The sequence below is a fragment of the Heterodontus francisci genome, chromosome 8 (genome assembly GCF_036365525.1).
Source record: "Heterodontus francisci isolate sHetFra1 chromosome 8, sHetFra1.hap1, whole genome shotgun sequence".
Lineage (NCBI taxonomy): Eukaryota > Metazoa > Chordata > Chondrichthyes > Heterodontiformes > Heterodontidae > Heterodontus > Heterodontus francisci.
In genome coordinates this window covers 6,031,364-6,054,093 of record NC_090378.1, presented here as the reverse complement: position 1 = coordinate 6,054,093, position 22,730 = coordinate 6,031,364, and the positions used below count along the sequence as shown (strand labels likewise).

At 47.7% G+C, this 22,730-nt stretch overlaps 1 protein-coding gene across 2 annotated transcripts in view; it reads right to left on the bottom strand.

Annotated features, from left to right (window-relative positions):
• Positions 1-3,185: 3,185 nt before the first annotated feature.
• acadm (acyl-CoA dehydrogenase medium chain) overlaps positions 3,186-22,730 on the bottom strand; it is a 75,480-nt gene continuing 55,935 nt past the window's right edge. For both annotated transcript variants that reach the window (XM_068036582.1, XM_068036583.1), the window contains exons 6-12: positions 20,636-20,716; positions 20,408-20,538; positions 16,480-16,588; positions 11,563-11,703; positions 9,934-10,029; positions 8,173-8,421; positions 3,186-3,633 (exon numbers count right to left, since the gene is read on the bottom strand). In XM_068036582.1, the coding sequence (XP_067892683.1) occupies positions 3,562-3,633; positions 8,173-8,421; positions 9,934-10,029; positions 11,563-11,703; positions 16,480-16,588; positions 20,408-20,538; positions 20,636-20,716 (879 nt within the window). In that variant the 3' untranslated portion in view covers positions 3,186-3,561. The remainder of the gene's footprint in view (positions 3,634-8,172; positions 8,422-9,933; positions 10,030-11,562; positions 11,704-16,479; positions 16,589-20,407; positions 20,539-20,635; positions 20,717-22,730) is intronic.

Sequence of the window (22,730 nt, the reverse complement as noted above, 5' to 3'; positions counted from 1 at the left end):
CCCTATTTTACTTTTATTCTTAGTTAATTTTTTCTTTTTCCTTAAAAAAAAAATGTTTTTTGTGTTTATTTTATTTTATTTCATCTTAGTTTGTTCAGTTTGCTTACCCACTGTTTTTTTAATGTTTGTTCTTGCGGCTGTTCAATTTTCAGTCCATTAACACCCTATCTGTACTAATGCTTTGTCTTTCAACACACTATTAACATATTGTTTGCCTTTGCTCCACGACCTTCTGGTCAGCTATTCTGTGACCTTGTCCTACCTACACCTTCTCCTTTGTTATCTCTTGCCCCACCCCCGCTTTACTTGCTTATAACTTTTTACATTTCTAATATTTGCCAGTTCTGAAGGGTCACTGACCTGAAACGTTAACTCTGCTTCTCTCTCCACAGATGCTGCCAGACCTGCTGAGTATTTCCAGCATTTCTTGTTTTTATTTCAGATTTCCAGCATCCGCAGTATTGTGCTTTTATTTTAGTGTTTAATTCACTGCCACTTCTCTTCCAGGAATGCTTACTTTGAAGTTCTGCGCTTCTCTCCGATGGGATTTTTGTTTGTCTCTTTTACTTTGTGCACCTTCATTGATTTCTATTTCCCTCCTGGTGTTTGATAAGGTATCTACCAAAACTCGTTTTCACAGCCACATCTCCTTCCTCAGTGACTGTCTCCGGCTCCGACTTATTCCACGTGGATTCCAACTGCAGATTCACCCATCATGTTTTGAATCCACACAGGATTACAGGTATCTCCGAGAAATACAACGTTCCTCGGACTGCTGTTCTTGCCGCATCCTGAGATCCACACTCAGTGCTATGCGCCACCACATGTACACACTGGACCTCTCTCTCCAGCAGCACCGCCTCACCTTATCTCAAATCTGTTCTACTCCGCAGTTTCATTTCAACCTTCGTCTCATCCGACGCATTAACATAAAACGTTTTTTCTTCCTTTCAGGTGTTAAGGAACGCAAGCTCCAGCAGCTGATGGGAACTAATGCAGATTAGATCCTTCTTCCCCTTCACTTCCCTCTGACCCCACCCCTTCTGATCTGACCCCTTGCCGTGTATTCACTATACCCTCTGACCTCCCCCGCTCTGACGCTGAACGTTCTGTACTCAGCAAAGGTCTCAGTTTTATCCCCTTACGCCCCCACCTCAATGAATTTCGCACTCGGCATGATGTTGAGCTCTTTTCATCACCTCCGCCTCCGGGCTCACTTCTTTGACCAGGAGTCCTTCCCCCAACCAGCAGACCCATTCACCCGCCTCCAGCATTCTCCCTCTACCTGGACCCCTCCCCCTGGCCTCTTACCCGCTCTTGATCTTTTCATTGAAAACTGTCGGCGCGACATTGGTCATCTCAATTTCTCTGCCCCCCTCACTCACTCTAACCTGTCCCCCTCTGATCTTGAGGCACTCCGTTCTCTCAGGTCTAACCCAGACATGGTCATCAAACCTGGAGACAAGGGTGGTGCTGTTGTTGTATGGCGTACCGACCTCTGCCTTGTAGAGGCTCAGCACCAACTTTCAGACACATCTTCCTACCTCCCTCTGGACCATGACCCCACCACCGAACATCAAGCTACTGTCCACAGGACTGGCACTGATCTTATCTCCTCTGGAGATCTTCCCTCGACAGCTTCCAACCTCATAATCCCACAACCCCGGACAGCCTGCTTCTACTTCCTTCCCAAAATCCACAAACAGGACTGTCCCGGCAGACCCATTGTGTCAGCCTGTTCCTGCCCCACTGAACTTATTTCTTCCTATCTTGACTCTATCTTTTCTCCGCTGGTCCAATCTCTTCCCACCTACATCCGTGACTCTTCTGACACCCTATGTCATTTTGACAATTTCCAGTTTCCTGGCCCCAACCGCCGCCTCTTCACTATGGACGTCCAATTCTCACATTGAACAACATCTCCTTCAACTCCACTCACTTCCTTCAAGTAAAAGGTGTTGCAATGGGTACCTGCATGGGTCCTAGTTAGGCCTGTCTTCTTGTGGGATATGTCGAACATTCCTTGTTCCAGTCCTACTCAGGCCCCCTCCCCCAACTCTTTTTCCGGTACATTGATGACTGTATCGGTGCTGTTTCCTGCTCCCGCCCCGAACTGGAAAACTTTTATCAACTTTGCTTCCAATTTCCACCCTTCTCTCACCTTTACATGGTCCATCTCCGACACTTCCCTTCCCTTCCTCGACTTCTCTATCTCCATCTCTGGGGATAGGTTGTCTACTAATATCCATTATAAGCCCACCGACTCCCACAGCTACCTCGACTACACTTCTTCCTACCCTGCCTTCTGTAAGGACTCCATTCCATTCTCCCAGTTTCTCCGTCTCCGACGCATCTGCTCTGATGATGCTACCTTCCATGACAGCGCTTCTGATATGTCTTCCTTTTTCCTCAACCGAGGATTCCCCCCCCCACTGTGGTTGACAGGGCCCTCAGCCGTGTCCGGCCCATTTCCCGCACCTCTACCCTCACCCCTTCCCCTCCTCTCCCAGAAGCGCGACAGGGGTCCCCTTGTCCTCACTTTCCACCCCATCAGCCTCCATATCCAAAGGATCATCCTCCGTCATTTCCGCCACTTCCAGCGTGATGCCACTACCAAACGCATCTTCCCCTCCCAGCATTCCAAAGGGATCATTCCCTCAGTGACACCCTGGTCCACTCCTCCATTACCCCCACCACCTCATCCCCTTCCCATGGCACCTTCCCCTGCAATCGCAGGAGGAGTAATAACTGTCGATTTACTTCCTCTCTCCTCACTATCCCAGGCCCCAAACACTCCTTTCAGGTGAAGCAGCGATTTACTTGTACTTCTTTCAATGTAGTATACTGTATTTGCTGCTCACAATGTGGTCTCCTCTACATTGGGGAGACCAAGCGGAGACTGTTTGACCGCTTTGCGGAACATCTCCGCTCAGTCCGCAAGCATGACCTCGAGCTTCCGGTTGCTTGCCATTTCAACACTCCCCCCTGCTCTCATCTCTGTCTTGGGATTGCTGCAGTGTTCCAGTGAACATCAACGCAAGGTCCAGGAACAGCATCTCATTTACTGACAGGCACACTACAGCCTGCCGGACTGAACATTTTGCTTTCATTAAGGTAGCAGAGAGCCAGGTAGGGGAGAATGGCAAAGAAAAGGAACCAGACACAAATTAAACTCCAACCATAGATTTTGCTAAAGTGATTTTATTTTTTAACTAATTATGTGTTCATCGTGCTTTGCCAACGTTATATTTGATCAAACCTCCACCGCCCCCCCTCTATATTCACCCAGTTCCAAAAACGTCTGAGTACACTGTAACAATAAACCTTCGAGGCACTTGCAGACAATATGAGCAGATAGAAAACAAAGGTTTTGTTCTTGCGACGAGTAAATTTCAATGGGCAGCAAGGGGGTTAACACTTCAGCCCCTTTGCCTGTTGCATAGAAAAGTGGGGTTGGGGGCAAGAGGTGCGGCAGAGGAATTAAAATTGCATTGTTAAGTATTTAAATAATATGCTGTTAGATTATGGCTGTGCTATTGGATTTGAACACACATGGATCCCTCATTGTTTGTATTTCGCGATGTGTTCCCGTGCAATGATCAGTCTCTGGATTTGAGCAGTGCCTTCGTAGATCTGGAAAAGAAGTTGCATTTAAAATAATTGACCAGAAATGGTAGCAAGATGGTTTACTTTGTACAATGAAACAGTAACAGGTCACGACCAACACAACTTGCCGCATTAGTAATTAACTGTAACCTTTATACCTTAACGTATAAATAGCAATAATCCATCATAAACAACTTGCATTTAAAAATCACCTTTAACACAAAAAAATGTCCCAACGTGCTTTACAGGAGCAGAAATCAGATATAATCTGACACCAAAGCTACAAAAGGAGATATTAGAGCAGGTAGCCAAGTTTAGTTAAAAAAACAGGTTTTAGGGAGCAGCTTAAAGGAGGAGAGAGAGGTTTTTTTAGTTTTAGTTTTAGAGATACAGCACTGAAACAGGCCCTTCGGCCCACCGAGTCTGTGCCGACCATCAACTACCCATTTTATACTAATCCTACACTAATTCCATATTCCTACCACATCCCACCTGTCCCTATATTTCCCTACCACCTACCTATACTAGGGGCAATTTGTAATGGCCAATTTACCTATCAACCTGCAAGTCTTTTGGCATGTGGGAGGAAACCGGAGCACCCGGAGGAAACCCACGCAGACACAGGGAGAACTTGCAAACTCCACACAGGCAGTACCCAGAATCGAACCCGGGTCCCTGGAGCTGTGAGGCTGCGGTGCTAACCACTGCGCCACTGTGCCGCCCCCAGAGGTTGAGAGGGGGAATTCCAGAGCTTAGGGCCCAGGCAGCTGAAGGCACGGCTGCCAATGACGTAGCGACAGATGTCAGGGATGAGCAAAAATCGGAACTGGAGGAGTGCTGAGATCTTGGAGGGCTGGTGGAGGTTACGGAGAACCGGGAGGGGTAAGTGGTGGGTTAAGGTTCCAGAGGGATTTGAAAACATGGATGAAAATTTTTTAAATGAAGATGTTGCCAGACGAGAAGCCAGTGTGGGTCAGAGCACGCTGTGTAAATGGAATTTTGAGAGTTTTGGGATGGAGGCAGCAGAACTTTGAAAAACCTCCATTGAAAACAGAAACTAGCAGGGGTAGAGTACAATTTCAGACTCCATCATTACATGCCATCTGGTTATGTAGTTAATAACGGTACTGACAAAATGGCACGAAGTTCACGCTTACCGAATTACTGCATACTCATTGAAACCCCAGTCACTGAAACTTCACTGAGACAGAATCACACATCAGAGTTCAGTAACTGAAGCATTCAATCCAGAAAAATCCTGATAGCAGTCAGGGATATGTCAAAAGGATTGTTCATGTGAAACGATGTGGTGCAAGAAAACACCTCAGTCCTGACTGGAGCTCAAACTGCGGCATGTTAGAAACCCAGTTAAAGAGAAGAGGCATTAGATAAGCTCAAAACTCTTTGCAGCAAACTTTCTGAAGCATAGTCGCTGTTTAAATGTCGGGGAACACAGCAGCCAAATTGTGCACAGCAAAATCTCTCCGACAGTGCATCGCTCCCTCAGTACTGACCCTCCGACACTGCAGCACTCCCTCAGTACTGACCCTCCGACACTGCAGCACTCCCTCAGTACTGACCCTCCGACACTGCAGCACTCCCTCAGTACTGACCCTCCGACACTGCAGCACTCCCTCAGTACTGACCCTCCGACACTGCAGCAATCCCTCAGTACTGACCCTCCGACACTGCAGCAATCCCTCAGTACTGACCCTCCGACACTGCAGCAATCCCTCAGTACTGACCCTCCGACACTGCAGCACTCCCTCAGTACTGACCCTCCGACACTGCAGCAATCCCTCAGTACTGACCCTCCGACAGTGCAGCGCTCCCTCAGTACTGACCCTCCAACACTGCAGCAATCCCTCAGTACTGACCCTCCGACAGTGCAGCGCTCCCTCAGTACTGACCCTCCAACACTGCAGCGCTCCCTCAGTACTGACCCGCCGACAGTGCAGCACTCCCTCAGTACTGACCCTCCGACAGTGCAGCACTCCCTCAGTACTGACCCTCCGACAGTGCAGCACTCCTTCAGTACTGACCCTCCGACAGTGCAGCAATCCCTCAGTACTGACCCTCCGATGCTGCAGCACTCCCTCAGTACTGACCCTCCGATGCTGCAGCACTCCCTCAGTACTGACCCTCCGATGCTGCAGCACTCCCTCAGTACTGACCCTCCGATGCTGCAGCACTCCCTCAGTACTGACCCTCCGATGCTGCAGCACTCCCTCAGTACTGACCCTCCGACAGTGCAGCAATCCCTCAGTACTGACCCTCCGACAGTGCAGCAATCCCTCAGTACTGACCCTCCGACAGTGCAGCAATCCCTCAGTACTGACCCTCCGACAGTGCAGCGCTCCCTCAGTACTGATCCTCCGACAGTGCAGCGCTCCCTCAGTACTGACCCTCCGACAGTGCAGCGCTCCCTCAGTACTGACCCTCCGACAGTGCAGCGCTCCCTCAGTACTGACCCTCCGACAGTGCAGTGCTCCCTCAGTACTGACCCTTCGACAGTGCAGCGCTCCCTCAGTACTGATCCTCCGACAGTGCAGCGCTCCCTCAGTACTGATCCTCCGACAGGGCAGCGCTCCCTCAGTACTGATCCTCCGACAGGGCAGCGCTCCCTCAGTACTGACCCCCCGACAGGGCAGCACTCCCTCAGTACTGACCCACCGACAGTGCAGCACTCCCTCAGTACTGACCCTCTGACAGTGCAGCACTCCTTCAGTACTGACCCTCCGACAGTGCAGCACTCCCTCAGTACTGATCCTCCGACAGTGCAGGGCTCCCTCAGTACTGACCCTCCGATGCTGCAGCACTCCCTCAGTACTGACCCTCCGATGCTGCAGCACTCCCTCAGTACTGACCCACCGATGCTGCAGCACTCCCTCAGTACTGACCCTCCGATGCTGCAGCACTCCCTCAGTACTGACCCTCCGATGCTGCAGCACTCCCTCAGTACTGACCCTCCGACAGTGCAGCGCTCCCTCAGTACTGACCCTCCGACAGTGCAGCAATCCCTCAGTACTGACCCTCCGACAGTGCAGCAACTCCTCAGTACTGACCCTCCGACAGTGCAGAAATCCCTCAGTACTGACCCTCCGACAGTGCAGCAATCCCTCAGTACTGACCCTCCGACAGTGCAGCAATCCCTCAGTACTGATCCTCCGACAGGGCAGCGCTCCCTCAGTACTGATCCTCCGACAGTGCTGCGCTCCCTCAGTACTGATCCTCCGACAGTGCAGCACTCCCTCAGTACTGACCCTCCGATGCTGCAGCGCTCCCTCAGTACTGACCCTCCGACAGTGCAGCGCTCCCTCAGTACTGACCCTCCGACAGTGCAGCAATCCCTCAGTACTGACCCTCCGACAGTGCAGCAATCCCTCAGTACTGACCCTCCGACAGTGCAGCAATCCCTCAGTACTGACCCTCCGACAGTGCAGCAATCCCTCAGTACTGATCCTCCGACAGCGCAGCACTCCCTCAGTACTGATCCTCCGACATTGCAGGGCTCCCTCAGTACTGACCCTCCGATACTGCAGCAATCCCTCAGTACTGACCCTCCGACAGTGCAGCAATCCCTCAGTACTGACCCTCCGACAGTGCAGCGCTCCCTCAGTACTGACCCTCCGACAGTGCAGCAATCCCTCAGAAGTGACCCTCCGATGCTGCAGCACTCACTCAGTACTGACCCGCCGACAGTGCAGCACTCCCTCAGTACTGACCCTCCGACAGTGCAGCACTCCCTCAGTACTGACCCTCCGACAGTGCAGCACTCCCTCAGTACTGACCCTCCGACAGTGCAGCACTCCCTCAGTACTGACCCTCCGACAGTGCAGCAATCCCTCAGTACTGACCTTCCGACAGTGCAGCGCTCCTTCAGTACTGACCCTCCGACAGTGCAGCGCTCCCTCAGTACTGATCCTCCGACAGTGCAGCGCTCCTTCAGTACTGACCCTCCGACAGTGCAGCTCTCCCTCAGTACTGACCCTCCGACAGTGCAGCGCTCCCTCAGTACTGACCCTCCGACAGTGCAGCGCTCCCTCAGTACTGACCCTCCGACAGTGCAGCGCTCCCTCAGTACTGACCCTCCGACAGTGCAGCGCTCCCTCAGTACTGACCCTCCGACAGTGCAGCGCTCCCTCAGTACTGACCCTCCGACAGTGCAGTGCTCCCTCAGTACTGATCCTCCGACAGTGCAGCGCTCCCTCAGTACTAAACTGGGAGTGTCAACCTGGATTTTGTGCTCAAGTGTAAGGACTGGGCTTTGAGCTGCTGAGAATGGCAAGATTGCTAAACACTGAAGAGCAGGCGAGTTTTCCCCAGTGTTCTTGGTCAATATTCATCCCTCAGCCAAGGTCACTAAAAAAACAGACTATCTGGTCATCATGTCATTGCTGCTTGTGGGAGCTTGCTGTGCGCAAATTGGGCTGTCGCGTTTCCCTGCAACGCAACAGAGAATACACTTCATTATCTGCAAATGCAAGTTCTCCCTTACTTCTTTGACAGAGCTGGAAGTATCAGTGTAATTTCAGTCAATGTAGAGCATGGCTGTTTCCTACTTGCCTGGTAGATTTTGGCATCTCTCATCAGTTTCTCCACAGGATATTCACTGTTGAAGCCATTTCCTCCAAAGATCTGGACAGCGTCACTGGCAACCTGATTGGCGATGTCACCCGCAAACGCTTTTGCTATGGAGGCGTAGTAAGTGTTCTTCCGCCCCTGGTCCACTTCCCAGGCTGCTCGCTGGTAGCTTAGCCGAGCCAGTTCTACCTTCAGGGCCATTTCCGCCAGCAGGAAGGCAATAGCTTGATGCTGCACATAGAGAGTGAGAGAGAAACAGGACGCCTCTGAGGCATTAGCAGGGGCAGGTGTACTTTCCCAACCACACCATAAGATCAGTCACAGAATCTTACAGGACAGGAGGCCATTCAGCCCATCGTGCCTGTGCTGGCTCTTGAACAGAGCGTTCCAGTTACTCCCACTCCCCCTGCTCTTTCCCATAGCCCTGTCAATTTTCACCTTCAAGTATTTATCCAATTCCCCTTTGAAAGTTATTGTTGCCCCCAGGTCTTGGTGGAAAGTCCCAATGCTCATGTGGCAAGGGTAAGAATTCACAGGGTGTTGTGTCTTTAACCATGACGATAACTTGCATTTATATAGCGTCAACATAATAAAAACTTCTGAAGGCACGTCAGAGGCATGATTACCATAGAATAGAATTATAGAAGAGGCCATTTGTCCCATCATGCCTGCACCGGCCGAAAAACGAACCACCCAGCCCAATCCCACTTTCCAGCATTTGCTCCATCGCCCTGCAGATTACAGCACTTCAAGGGTACGTCCAGGCACCTTTTAAATGAGTTGAGGGTTTCTGCCTCAACTACTCTTTCAGGCAGTGAGTTTCAGACCCCCCACTACCCTCTGGGTGAAAAAGATTTTCCTCATCTCCCCTCTAATCTTTCTATCAATCACTTTAAATTTATGCTCCCTAGTCACTGACCTCTCTGCTATGGTAAATAGGCCCTTTACATCCACTCTATCCAGGCCCCTCACAATTTTGTACATTTCAATCAATCTCCCCTCAGCCTTCTCTGTTCCAAGGAGAACAAAACCCCAGCCTATCCAATCTTTCCTCGCTGCATTTTTCCAGTCCTGGCAACATCCTCGTAAATCTCCTCTGTACCCTGTCTACAGAAAGGATATAACTGCAGTAATGAGGTGACCAGAACTGCACACAGTACTCAAGTTGTGGCCTAACCAATGAGTTGTACAGTTCCAGCATAACCTCCCTGCTCTTATATTCTATACCTCGGCTAATAAAGGAAAGGATTCCATATGCCTTCTTAACTGCCTTATCGAATTGCCTGCTATCTTCAGGGATCTGTGGACATTCACTCCAAGGTCCCACACTTCCCCTACACTTCTCAGCATTTTCCCATTAATCGTGTATTCCTTTGCCTTGTTTGACCTCCCCAAATGCATCACCTCACACTTCTCCAGGTTGAATTCCATTTGCCACTATTTTGCCCACCGGACCACCCCATTCATTATCAAACAAAATTAGACGGGTAGCCACAGGTGGAGATATTAGGACAGATGACTAAAAGCTTGGTCAAAGAGGTAGGTTTTATGGAGCACCTTAAAGCACAAGAGAGAGAAAGGCGCAGAGCTTAGGACTCCGGCAGCTGAAGGCACGGCTGCCAATGGTGGAGCGATGAAAATCGGGGATGCTCAAGAGGAGGGTTGTAAGGCTGCAGGAGGGTAGAGAGATCGGGAAGGGCAAGGCCATGATTTGAACAGAAGGTTTCAGAATTTTAGCCTTACCTCTGCAAGTAATTTTCCAAAAGTTTTCCTTTCCAAAGCATACTTGGTAGCTTCATCCACAGCTCTCTGGCCTAAACCAACTGCTCCAGCAGCAACCTGCAATTACATTCATGTTTGTAGGAAGCAGAAATCAGTGCATGGCTCAAGTCAACAGGCATCGTGCGAATGATGAATATCACACCAATATTGCACTTTGTTAGACATTATTTGTCTTATTTAGGCTTGGCTTAGTGGGTAGCACTTTCATCACTTTCAGTCTCAAGGGCTTGAGCACAATACTGTACAGTCACAGGTCAGTGCTGAGGGGGCGCCGCACTGTCGGAGGGTCAGTGCTGAGGGGGCGCCGCACTGTCGGAGGGTCAGTGCTGAGGGGGCGCCGCACTGTCGGAGGGTCAGTGCTGAGGGGGCGCCGCACTGTCGGAGGGTCAGTGCTGAGGGGGCGCCGCACTGTCGGAGGGTCAGTGCTGAGGGGGTGCCGCACTGTCAGAGATGCCATCTTCTGGATGAGACGTTAAACCAACATCTCAAGGGCTCTTTCAGGTGGACGTAAGAGATCCCACAGCCAGAATTTCGAAGAAGAGCAGGGAAGTTGTCCCCAGGAGTGGTTGGGCAAATCATCAAAAATATTCTACAGCTTTTAAAATGGACAGACAGCAGAGGGATCTCCATATTGCACATAATAATCCTTGCTTCAGAATTATGGAATCAGAGACTGGTGACAGCACAGAAGGAGGCCATTCAGCCCATCATGTCTGTGCTGGTTCTCTGCAAGAACAACTCAGCTGCTTCCACTCCCCTGCCTATTCCCCGTAGCGCTGCCGATATTTTCTCTTCAGATAATTATCCAATTCTCTTCTGAAAGCCTCAATTGAATCTGCCTCCACCATAGTCACAGGCAGTGCATTCCAGATCCTAACCACTCGCTGCGTAAAAATGTTTTTCCTCATGTTGCAGTTGATTCTTTTGCCAATCACTTTAAATTGGTGTCCTCGGGTTCTGGATCCTTCGGCAATGGGATCAATTTCTCTCTATCTACTCTGTCCAGACCCATCATGATTTTGAACATCTCTATCAAATCTCTTAATCTTCTCTTCTTTAACAAGAACATCCCCAGCTTCTCCCATCAGTCCACGTAACTGAAGTCTCTCATCCCTGCAACCATTCTCATAAATCTTTTCCGCACCCTCTAATGTCTTCACATCCTTTGTAAAATATGGTGCCCATAATTGGACACAATCCTCCAGCTGGGGCAGAACCACTGTTTTATAGAGGTTCACCATAACTTCCTGACTTTTGTACTCTATGCCTCTATTTATAAAGCCCAGGATCCTACATGCTTTAAAAATAGTTTTCTTAACCTGTCCTGTCACTTCAGTGGATGGTGCACATATACCCTCGGACCCCCTGCTCCCGCAGCCCCTATAGAATTGTATCCTTTATTTTATATTGGCTTTTCTCATTCTTCCAACCAACATTAGGCCAACACTCCCATCAATGGCGGGTTTGCTCTAATGACGTTTCAACTCAACAATCCAAGCTTTGCTTCTAGCTGCACCGAAGGGTTGAACATTTTCTCAAATGGCCCATTCCAACATCCCTAAATTTAAATAGGCAGTAAACCTCACTCACCGGTGGCCTGGTTTTATCGAATGCTCCCATGGCAATTCTGAAGCCAGCCCCCTCTCCAATGAGGACATTCTCCTTGGGCACTCGCACATCTTCAAAGACAATACCTCTGGTGTCTGAGCAGCGCTGACCCATGTTCATCTCCTAGTTCAACAATATATACATCATTATCAAAAAGACTTGAACTTCCTGTGCTCCCAATTTATGGTCCTGTTTCTCTGCCAAGATTTAACATTGTCAACCGGTATGAGTGCCAGTTGTGGCTCAATGGGTAGCACTCTCAAGTCAGAGTTCAAAGGTAGTGGGTTCAAACCACATTCCAAAGACTCGAGTGCAAAAAGTCCCAGTGCACTTACTGAGGGAGTGCTGCACTGTTGGAGGTGCTTTTTTTGGGAAGTGCCATTAAAACAAGGCTCCATCTGGCCTCTCAGGTGAGCAAGAAAGACCCAAGATACTATTTCAAACATGGCTTGGTGTCTAATTTTGCTTTATAACACTCCTGTGGAGTGCCTTGCGACATTTTACTATGTTGAAGGTGCTATATAAATACTAGTTGTTGTTGTTTAGTTGATTGAGGGATAAATATTAGTCCAGGACACTGGGGAGAACATCACCGAACATCAAGCCACCGTCCAAAGGACTGTCACTGACCTCATCTCCTCTGGAGATCTTCCCTCTACAGCTTCCAACCTCATAGTCCCGCAACCCCGGACAGCCCGCTTCTACCTCCTTCCCAAAATCCACAAACGGGACTGTCCCGGCAGACCCATTGTGTCAGCCTGCTCCTGCCCAACTGAACTTATTTCTTCCTATCTAGACTCTATCTTTTCTCCGCTGGTCCAGTCTCTTCCCACCTACATCCGTGACTCTTCTGACGCCCTACGTCATTTTGACAATTTCCAGTTTCCTGGTCCCAACCGCCTCCTCTTCACTATGGACGTCCAATCGCTCTACACCTCCATCCCCCACCAGGATGGTTTGATGGCTCTCCACTTCTTCCTGGAACAGAGGCCCAACCAGTCCCCATCCACCACCACCCTCCTCCGCCTGGCTGAACTTGTTCTCACATTGAACAACTTCTCCTTCAACTCCACTCACTTCCTTCAAGTAAAAGGTGTCGCTATGGGTACCCGCATGGGTCCTAGTTATGCCTGTCTTTTTGTGGGATATGTCGAGCATTCTTTGTTCCAGTCCTACTCAGGCCCCCTCCCCCAACTCTTTTTCCGGTACATTGATGACTGTATCGGTGCCGTTTCCTGCTCCCGCCCCGAACTAGAAAACTTTATCAACTTTGCTTCCAATTTCCACCCTTCTCTCACCTTTACATGGTCCATCTCTGACACTTCCCTTCCCTTCCTCGACTTCTCTGTCTCCATCTCTGGGGATAGGTTGTCTACCAATATCCATTATAAGCCCACTGACTCCCACAGCTACCTCGACTACACTTCTTCACACCCTACCTCCTGTAAGGACTCCATTCCATTCTCCCAGTTTCTCCGTCTCCGACGCATCTGCTCTGATGATGCCACCTTCCATGACGGTGCTTCTGATATGACCTCCTTTTTCCTCAACCGAGGATTTCCCCCCACTGTGGTTGACAGGGCCCTCAACCGTGTCTGACCCATTCCCCGCACCTCTACCCTCACCCCTTCCCCTCCCTCCCAGAACCGTGACAGGGTTCCCCTTGTCCTCACTTTTCATCCCACCAGCCTCCATATCCAAAGGATCATCCTCCGCCATTTTTGCCACCTCCAGCGTGATGCCACTACCAGTCACATCTTCCCCTCCCTTCCCCGTCAGCATTCCGAAGGGATCGTTCCCTCCGCGACACCCTGGTCCACTCCTCCATTACCCCCACCACCTCGTCCCCGTCCCAGGGCACCTTCCCTTGCAATCGCAGGAGGTGTAATACCTGCCCATTTACCTCCTCTCTCCTCACTATCCCAGGCCCCAAACACTCCTTTCAGGTGAAGCAGCGATTTACTTGTACTTCTTTCAATGTAGTATACTGTATTCGCTGCTCACAGTGTGGTCTCCTCTACATTGGGGAGACCAAGCGCAGACTGGGTGACCGCTTTGCGGAACATCTCCGCTCAGTCCGCAAGCAGGACCCTGAGCTTCCGGTTGCTTGCCATTTCAACACTCCCCCCTGCTCTCATGCTCACATCTCTGTCCTGGGATTGCTGCAGTGTTCCAGTGAACATCAACGCAAGCTCGAGGAACAGCATCTCATCTACCGATCAGGCACACTACAGCCTGCCGGACTGAACATTGAGTTCAATAATTTCAGAGCATGACAGCCCCCCACTTTACTTTCATTTTTAGTCATTTTTAGTTATTTTTTCTTCCTTTTTTTTTTGCATTCCTTTTTACATTTTTTACAATCTTTTTTTTGCATTTATTTCATTTCATCTTAGTTTGTTCAGTTTGCTTACCCACTGTTTTTTTCAGGTTGTTTTTCTTCAGGTTTGCACTTGCTGATGTTCAATATTCAGTATATTCACACCTAATCTGTACTAATGCTTTGTCTTTCAACACACCATTAACATATTGTTTGCCTTTGCTCCGTGACCTTTTGGTCAGCTATGTGGCCTGGTCCAATCTGCACCTTCTCCTTTGTTATCTCTTGCCCAACCCCCACCTCACTTGTTTATAATCTGTGACTTTTCTAATATTTGTCAGTTCCGAAGAAGGGTCACTGACCCGAAACATTAACTCTGCTTCTCTTTCCACAGATGCTGCCAGACCTGCTGAGTGAATCCAGCATTTCTTGTTTTTGTTCCCCTCTCTTAATACCTCAACATCCTGCCTAAAGTGTGGTGCCCAGAACTGGACACAATACTCCAGTTGAGACCGAACCAATGTTTTACACAGGTTTATCGTAACTTCCTCGTTTTTGTACTCTATGCCTCTATTTATAAAGCCGAAGATTCCATATGCTTCATTAACCACTTTCTCTACCTGCCCTGACACCTTCAAAGATTTGTGCACAAATATCCCCAAATTCCACTGATCCTGCACCCCCTTTAGAATTCTGTCTTTTATTTTATATTGCCTCTCCTTGCTCTTCCTACCAAAATGAATCACTTCACATTTCACTGCATTAAATTTCATCTGCCACATGTCTGCCCATTCCACCAACCTGTCTATGTCCTCTTGGAGTTTATCACTATCCTCCTCACAATTCACAATATTTCCAAGTTTACTGTCATCCGCAAATTTTGAAATTGTGCTCTGTTCACCCAAGTCTAGGTCATAAATACATAAAGAAAGCAGGGGTCCAAATACCAACCCTTGGGAAACCCCACTATATACTTTCCTCCAGACCGAGAAAACATATAAAACATCAGGATGCTGATAAAGGAAAGTCCAGATAACATTTCTGATCTGATTATCTTCAGCTGGGTGCACATTCAGTCAGTGATACAGATGTTGCTCCACAAAGGCTACGCCAGACTATGTAATGAATGCACTGTGTGTACAGCCTTGGCAATAACTGTACCAAACTGCCTTTCCCTTATCTTGATCAATGTACAAAGAACAAAGAACAAAGAAAATTACAGCACAGGAACAGGCCCTTCGGCCCTCCAAGCCTGCGCTGATCCAGATCCTCTATCTAAACATGTCGCCTATTTTCTAAAGAACAAAGTAACTGTTGCGATTTGCACAGTGGTAAAATACACTTCAATCGCAACACGCAAACATTTGGCCCGTGCACCAGTAGATGTACGCTTATCCCGTACTGCAAGGCCTGCCAACTCTGACTGGTCGTAACAAAAGGCTTTCCGCACACCAGCTTCAGGACTGGTCATACACGAGAAGGTTCATTTGGTTCCACCTCATCCAGGCTTCGTTCCACTCTGTTAGCAAGAGTTACAGGAATGATTAACCATTGACAGTTTTATTTTATTCGTTCTTAGGATGCAGTCGTTGCTGGCAAGGCAAGCATTTATTGCCAATTCCCAAATTGCCCTTGAGAAGGTGATGGTGAATGGGGTGTTGATGGTAATTAATAAGCCTTTTCCTACTCATCAGTTGCTTTTAAATCCGTTACATGTAATGTACAGCACAGAAACAGGCCATTCAGTCCAGCTGGTCTGTGCTGGTGTTTCTGCTCCACACGAGCCTCCTCTGACCCCTCTCCGTCTCACCCCATCACCATATCCTTCTATTCCTTTCTCCCTCATGAGTTTATCCAGTTTCCTCTTAAATATATCGATACTATTCACCTCAACCACTCCCTGTGGCAGCCAGTTTCACATTCTCACCACTCTCTGGGGAAAGAAGTTTCTCCTGAATTCCCCATTGGATTTATTTGTAACTATCTTATATTTATGGCCTCTAGTTTTGGTCTCCCCAACAAGTGGAAACATCTTCTCTACATCTACCCTATCGAACCTCTTCACAATTTTAAAGACCTCAATCAGGCCACCCTTCAGTCTTCTCTTTTCCAGAAAATATCACCTCAGCCTATTCAGTCTTGCTAATAGTTATAATCTCTCCCTTCCACCCTTGTGAATGTTTTAGGCACCATCTCCAGTGTTTGCATATCCTTTCTGTAATATAGAATCTTATAGCACAGAAGGAGGCCATTCGTTGAAAGAACCATCCAATTAGTCCCACTCATGCGCCCTTTCCCCAGAGCCAAGGAAATATTTCCCTTTCAAGCACTCAGTGTGGAGACCAGAACCGTGCACAGTATTGGACATATGGTCTGATTCGAGTAAGTAGGCAAGGGCTGTAATGGGAGGAGGGTAGTGGTTAGTATTCAGGAAGGATGAGTTCAAAGGTGCTGAAGGGCCTCACCATTCAATCCTAGTTTGCTATTGCTCTCTGCCTTCCAATTACACAGCTCAAGTAGTGCAAGAAAACCATTCAGACATTTCTGTGTAAAAGCACATACTGAATTTCATCAAATACCTTTCTTCCAATCTGGATTCCAGGGGAGTTGGCATCCACAATGAACCCTGTGAAGGCCTTTCCCGCAGAGGCTTTGGGATCAGGATTCGAGCGAGCCAGGAGAAAATACCTTGGAGCAAAACAAATGTTTAAATTGCTGTCTGCTTGCAAAATTTTCCACTTCCAATTTTTAAAAAAATGTTTTTGCTTCAGTTATGAAATATAATTTTCCTTTTTTAGACTCCCAAATGCTACAGGACTCTAAGCACCTGGCCCTGGTCAATGCCTCTCCTGAGCTCGTTGCTAAACCATCAGGAATGATCCTTGAGGAGACTCACCCTTAGACTGGTCACCTGTCCCTGGAAAAGTCACTGGATCCCTGTTTCCCCCACCTCGCTCCACACCCATTGCTACCCTTTCCAATTGGCAGAGCCCAATTTTAGGCAGCTGGTGTAAACCTAAGCGCTCCTAAAACTGCTATTTGTTAATACAACTGTAAATAAAGCTTGCAGTTTAATTTGGAACCACATAACTTTCTTTAAATAAAAGCAAAATACTGCGGATGCTGGAAATCTGAAACAAAAACAAGAAATGCTGGATTCACTCAGCAGGTCTGGCAGCATCTGTGGAAAGAGAAGCAGAGTTAACGTTTCGGGTCAGTGACCCTTCTTCGGAACTCAAGTTCCGAAGAAGGGTCACTGACCCGAAACGTTAACTCTGCTTCTCTTTCCACAGATGCTGCCAGACCTGCTGAGTGAATCCAGCATTTCTTGTTTTTGTTTAACTTTCTTTAAAGTTATCCCAGAAAAATAAACCTTTATAAATCACTGGTTGGGCCCCATCAGTACAATTCTGGGCATCAAACTTTAGGAAGGATGCAAAGGCTTTGGAAAGGATGCAGAGATTTACAAAAATGGTACCAGGGATGAGGGGTTTCAGTTACTTGGGGAGACTACAGAAGCTGGGATTGTTCTGCTTAGAGCAGAGAAGGTTAAGGGAAGATTTAATAATGGAGTTCAAAATCATTTTGATAATAAGCAGAAACTGTTTCCAGTGGCAGAAGGATTAGTAACCAGAGGATTGATGGGAATGTTTTCTATGCAGTATGTTTCAGGCAGCACATTCCTGATCATTGTTTTTTCCCCCTGATCCGCATTTATTGCCCATCCCTAATTGCCCTAGCCAGCAATGCTCACATCCCACAAACAAACAAAAAAAACAATGATCAGGAATGCGCTGCCTGAAAGGGTAGTGGGAGCAGATTCAATATTTTATTATTCTTTATCAGGGTGTTGCTGGCAAGGCCAGCATTTGTGGCCCATCCCTAATTACCCTTGGTGACTGAATGGCTTACTAGGCCATTTCAGAGGGCAGTTAAGAGTCAACCACATTGCTGTGGATCTGGAGTCACATGTAGGCCAGACCAGGTCAGGATGGCAGATTTCCTTCCCTCAAGAACATAGTGAACCAGATGGGTTTTTACAATTGATGATAGTTTCATGGCACCATTACTGAGACTAGCTTTCAAGTCCAGATTTTAATTAATTAATTGAATTTAAATTCCACCAGCTGCTGTGGTGGGATTTGAACCCATGTCTCCAGGGCATTAGCCTGGACCTCTGGATTACTAATCCAGCAACGTTACCACTACACCACCATCTCCCCAGGAACTTTAAAAATGGAATCGGATGAATACTTGAAAAGGAGAAGTTTGCAGGGCTATGGGGAAAGATCAGGGGAGTGGAACTCATAGAAACGCACATAATAGAAGGAGGCCATTCAGCCCACCATGCCTATGCTGGCTCTTAGAAAGAATAGTCGTGCTTAGTCCCATGTCCCAGATTTCTGTCTGTAGCCCTGTTACATTCCTCATCAAGTACCTGTCCAACTCCTTTTTAAAATTATTTATGGAATCAGCTTCCACCACCTTTCCAGATACAGCGTTCCTGATCCTGATAACAGAGTGTAAAATCTCTCCTCATCTCCCCTCTAGATTTTTCGTCAATGATGTTAAATCTATATGATCTCTGGTTATTGATCCACTCACCGGAGGGAATAGTTTTTCTCTCTCTACTCTATCAAAATTTCTCATCATCTTGAAAACCTCCTTCAAGTTACCTCTTAACCTTCTCTGTTCCAGGCAGAACATCCGAACTTTTCCAACCTCTCCTCGTCCCTGGTAACATCCCTGGTAAACCTCCTCTGTAACCTTTGTGATGCTTTAGAGTAATTGGATAGCAGTTTCAAAAAGCCAACACAAGCATAAAGGGCCGAATGGCCTGTAAATCTATGATACTATGATACAAAGTCAAAGGTGGTGTGTTAATATTTTCAAGTTCCAGAATGAGTAGGGACAAATCAAGACTGATGGGTGTTGGTGCTCTGGAATCTGTGTCTCCTAAAAAGAACTTACACTTCGAGTATTTATATCGTGCCTTTCATGACCTCAGGACATCACAAGCGTTTTACAGCCAATAAACTCTTTTTGAGGTGTAGTCAGTTTCATGATGCAGGAAACACAGCAGCCAATTTGTTGACAGCAAGCTCCCACAAACAGAAATGAAGTAATGAAGGAACCGATAATTTTCTTTTTAAAGTGATGTGGATTGAGGGATAAATATTGGCTCCAACACACCGGGGAGAACTCCCGCTACTCCTGTTCAAAATTGTGCTGTGGGATCTCTTATGTCAACTTGAGAGGGGAGGAGAGGCTGCAGTTTAGTGTCTCATCTGAAAGACAGAACCTCCGCTAGTGCAGCACTCCCTGAGTACTGCCCCTCCGGCAGTGCAGCAGCGGGGGGGGGGGGGGGGGTGCGGATGGAGGGTGGGGTGGCGGCAGAGTGAGAGAGAGAGAGAAAACGGGGAAAGTGAGAGTGTGAGATAGATAGAGACACATGACCTGCTACCCTGCTCCCCTCGGAGACAAACAGAGATTAAGTAATTGTAATACAAGGGCAACAAATTTATTTCTCTACCTGCAGTTGGTACATATTTCCATATAATAATTCCAGGAGCCAATGAAGAAATTTGTCTTGATTCATCTCAAAAATCTTACAAGCTTCTCTCCAGGCAACAGCAGCACCTCTCACTCACCGTGGAAAATGACGTATCATTTCTGGTATTCTAACCTTGCTAGAGATGGGTTTAATTATACCCCAGGGTTTTTACTCTGTTCTAGGGTCAGAAGTGGAAAATCATTTCAATGACAAATGTCCTTTATGTCCCTTGATGAATGATACCATTCCCACAGAACTGGCAATTTAAACAGTAATACTGTTAGTTAATTGGGAAATACTGTATGGTTTTATACTGGAAATTTCTGTACCAGTGGGAACCACGTTACTTTGCATAGTTATGGATTAAATGCCTTAATACATGTTTCTGATGGTTGGGGGAGGGGGGAGGGGTGGGGGGTTACCCAATTATTGTGATAATTTAACTGTGAAGAAATCTTCTGGAGAACATCCTTCATTTTGATGGACAGGTTCTGGCAAAATAAGGAAGTAAGAAATAGGAACAGGAGCCTCTCGAGCGTGCTCTGCCTTTCAATATGGTAATGGCTGATCTTCTATCTCAACTTCACTTTACTCCCCATCCTAAGATTTCCTTAGCGTCCAAGAATCTACCGATCTCAATCTTAAATATACTCGGTAACTGAGCATCCCCCGCTCTCTCAGGTCGAGAATTCCAAAGATTCACAACTGAAAGAGAAGTGGAAACAGATTCAATAACTTTCAAAGGCAAAATTGAATAAATATTTGAAAAGGAAAAAGTATGAAGGGCTTTGGGGGAGGTGAAGAGTGGGGAAATGTGATTTATTAGATAGCTCTTTCAAAGATTCGGCACAGGCACGATGGACTGAATGGCCTCCTTCTGTGCTGTATCATTGTATGATGATAACGATGAAAGCTGCCACAATTTGGAGAGGTCAACAGTATTAGAAACATACCAGTCAGCCTTGCCTCCATTCGTGATCCACATCTTCTGACCATTAATAATATACTCGTCGCCCTTTCTCTCTGCTCTGGTCTTGATGCCAGACACATCGGAGCCGGTACCTGGTTCTGTCACACAATATGCCTGAGTAGGAAGAAGAGCTCCGTTAGCTACAGCCGTTTGCTGCGTTTTCCTTTTTCCAGTGAATGATTTTCCAAACCGTAACATTAGTTACACTCACACACATCAGCGGAGCCTCAGTCATTCGTCCCAAGTACTTCTTCTGCTGTTCCTTGTTGCCTGCAAGGATGACTGGCATTTGCTTGAAACGAAAGAGGCTACAAGTTAAAGGTGGCAATGCACCGCAGCGTCAAAGAAACAGAATCACTTCTGAGCCAACTAAAGTCACCGTCAGACAGGAGAAAAGAATCCATTCGAAAAACATGTCAATATCCTAGAGGATCATTTCATTTCATTTCTAATCATGTTTACCAAGAGGACACAGATTTGTTTTCACTCACGGGATCTGAGCACCACTGGAAATGCGAGCATTTATCACCCATCCCTTGAGAAGGTGGTGGTGAGCTGCCTTCTTGAACCGCTGCAGACCATGTGGTGTAGGTACACCCACAGTGCGGTTAGGGAGGGAGTTCTTGGATTCTGACCAGCAACGGTGAAAACACAGCGATATATTTCCAAGTCAGGATGGTGTGTGACTTGCAGCTACTGGTGTTCCCATGTGCCTGCTGCCCTTGTAGAGGTCACAGGTTTGAAGGCAAGATAATTAGCAAAAGACTGGGGGGTGGGGGCATGGAAGGGGGGGGGGGGGAGATGGTGAGGAAAGAGCTGAGAACTATTACAATCTGGAACTTACTGCCTGTACGTGGTGGAAGCAGATCAATAATAATTTCCAACAGGAAATTGGGTAACTATTTGAAAAGAAGAAAAATTTGCAGGGCTAAGGGAAAAGAGCAGGAGGGAGTGGGGCTAATTGGATAGCTCTATTAAAAAGTCAGCATAGGCACGATGAGCTGAATGGTCTCCTTTGCTGTATGATTCTATGATGCGAAAGCTGGGCTCTACAGAAGGATCAAAGCCGCATCTACAGTCTGGGCTGATATAAATCAGGTGGGGACTGCACAGAGCTTTCTGCTCCCGATGGCAACACAGAGGCCCTCGCTGGAACATGCACGAGTGTGGACATCCAGCTTAGCGTTGATGTTCCCTGCAGCCTCCTGATATTCAATGCCAAAGCTCACATCTCTCAAACCCGTCACCTCCACCACCTAGAAGAACAAGGGGAGCAGGCACATGGGAACACTACCACATCCAAGTTCCCCTGAGACACACACCACCCATACATTTGCCTTGGAGGCAGTTCAGCAAAGGTTCACTAAATTGGTCCCTGGGATAAGAGGGTTGTCTTGTGATGAGAGGTTGAGCAAATTAGTCTATACTCTCTGGAGTTTGGAAGAATGAGAGGTGATTGCATTGAAGCATTCAAGATTCTGAAGGGGTTTGACAGGGTCTATACTGATGGGTTGTTTCTCCTCACTGGGAAATCTAGAACATAGTGGGGCACGGTCTCAGGATAAGGGGTTGAGCATATGGGACTGAGATGAGGAGAATTTTCTTCACTCAAGGGTTTTTTTTATTCATTTCATCGGATGTGGGCGTCGCTGTCTAGGCCAGCATTTATTGCGCATCACTAATTGCCATTGAGAAGGTGGTGGTGAGCTGCCTTCTTGAACCGCTGCAGTACATGTGGTGTAGGTACACCCACACTGCGGTTAGGAAGGGAATTCCAGATTTTGATCCAGTGACAGTGAAAGAACAGCGATATAGTTCCAAGTCAAGATGGTATGCGGCTTGGATGGAAACTTGCAGGTGGTGGTGTCCCCATGCAACTGCTGCCCTTGTTCTTCTAGGTGGAAGAGGTCACTGGTTTGGAAAGTGCTGTCGAAGGAGGTAGAGTGAGTTGCTGCAAGGTTCTCAAGGGCAATTAGGGATGGGCAATAAATGCTGACCTAGCCAGTGACGCCCACATCCCATGAACGAATACTAAAAAAGTACATCTTGTAGATGGTACATGCTGCTGTCACTGTGTGTCGGTGGTGGAGGGAGTGAATGTTTGTGGATGGGGTGCTAATTAAGTGGGCTGCTTTGTCCTGGATGGGGTCAAGCTTCTCGAGTGTTGTTGGAGCCTCATTCATCCAGGCAAGTGGACAGTATTCCATCACACTCCTGATTTGTGCCTTGTAGATGGCGGACAGACTGTGGGAGTCAAGAAGTGGGTTACTGCCCGCAGAATTCCCAGCCTCTGATCTGTGCTTGTA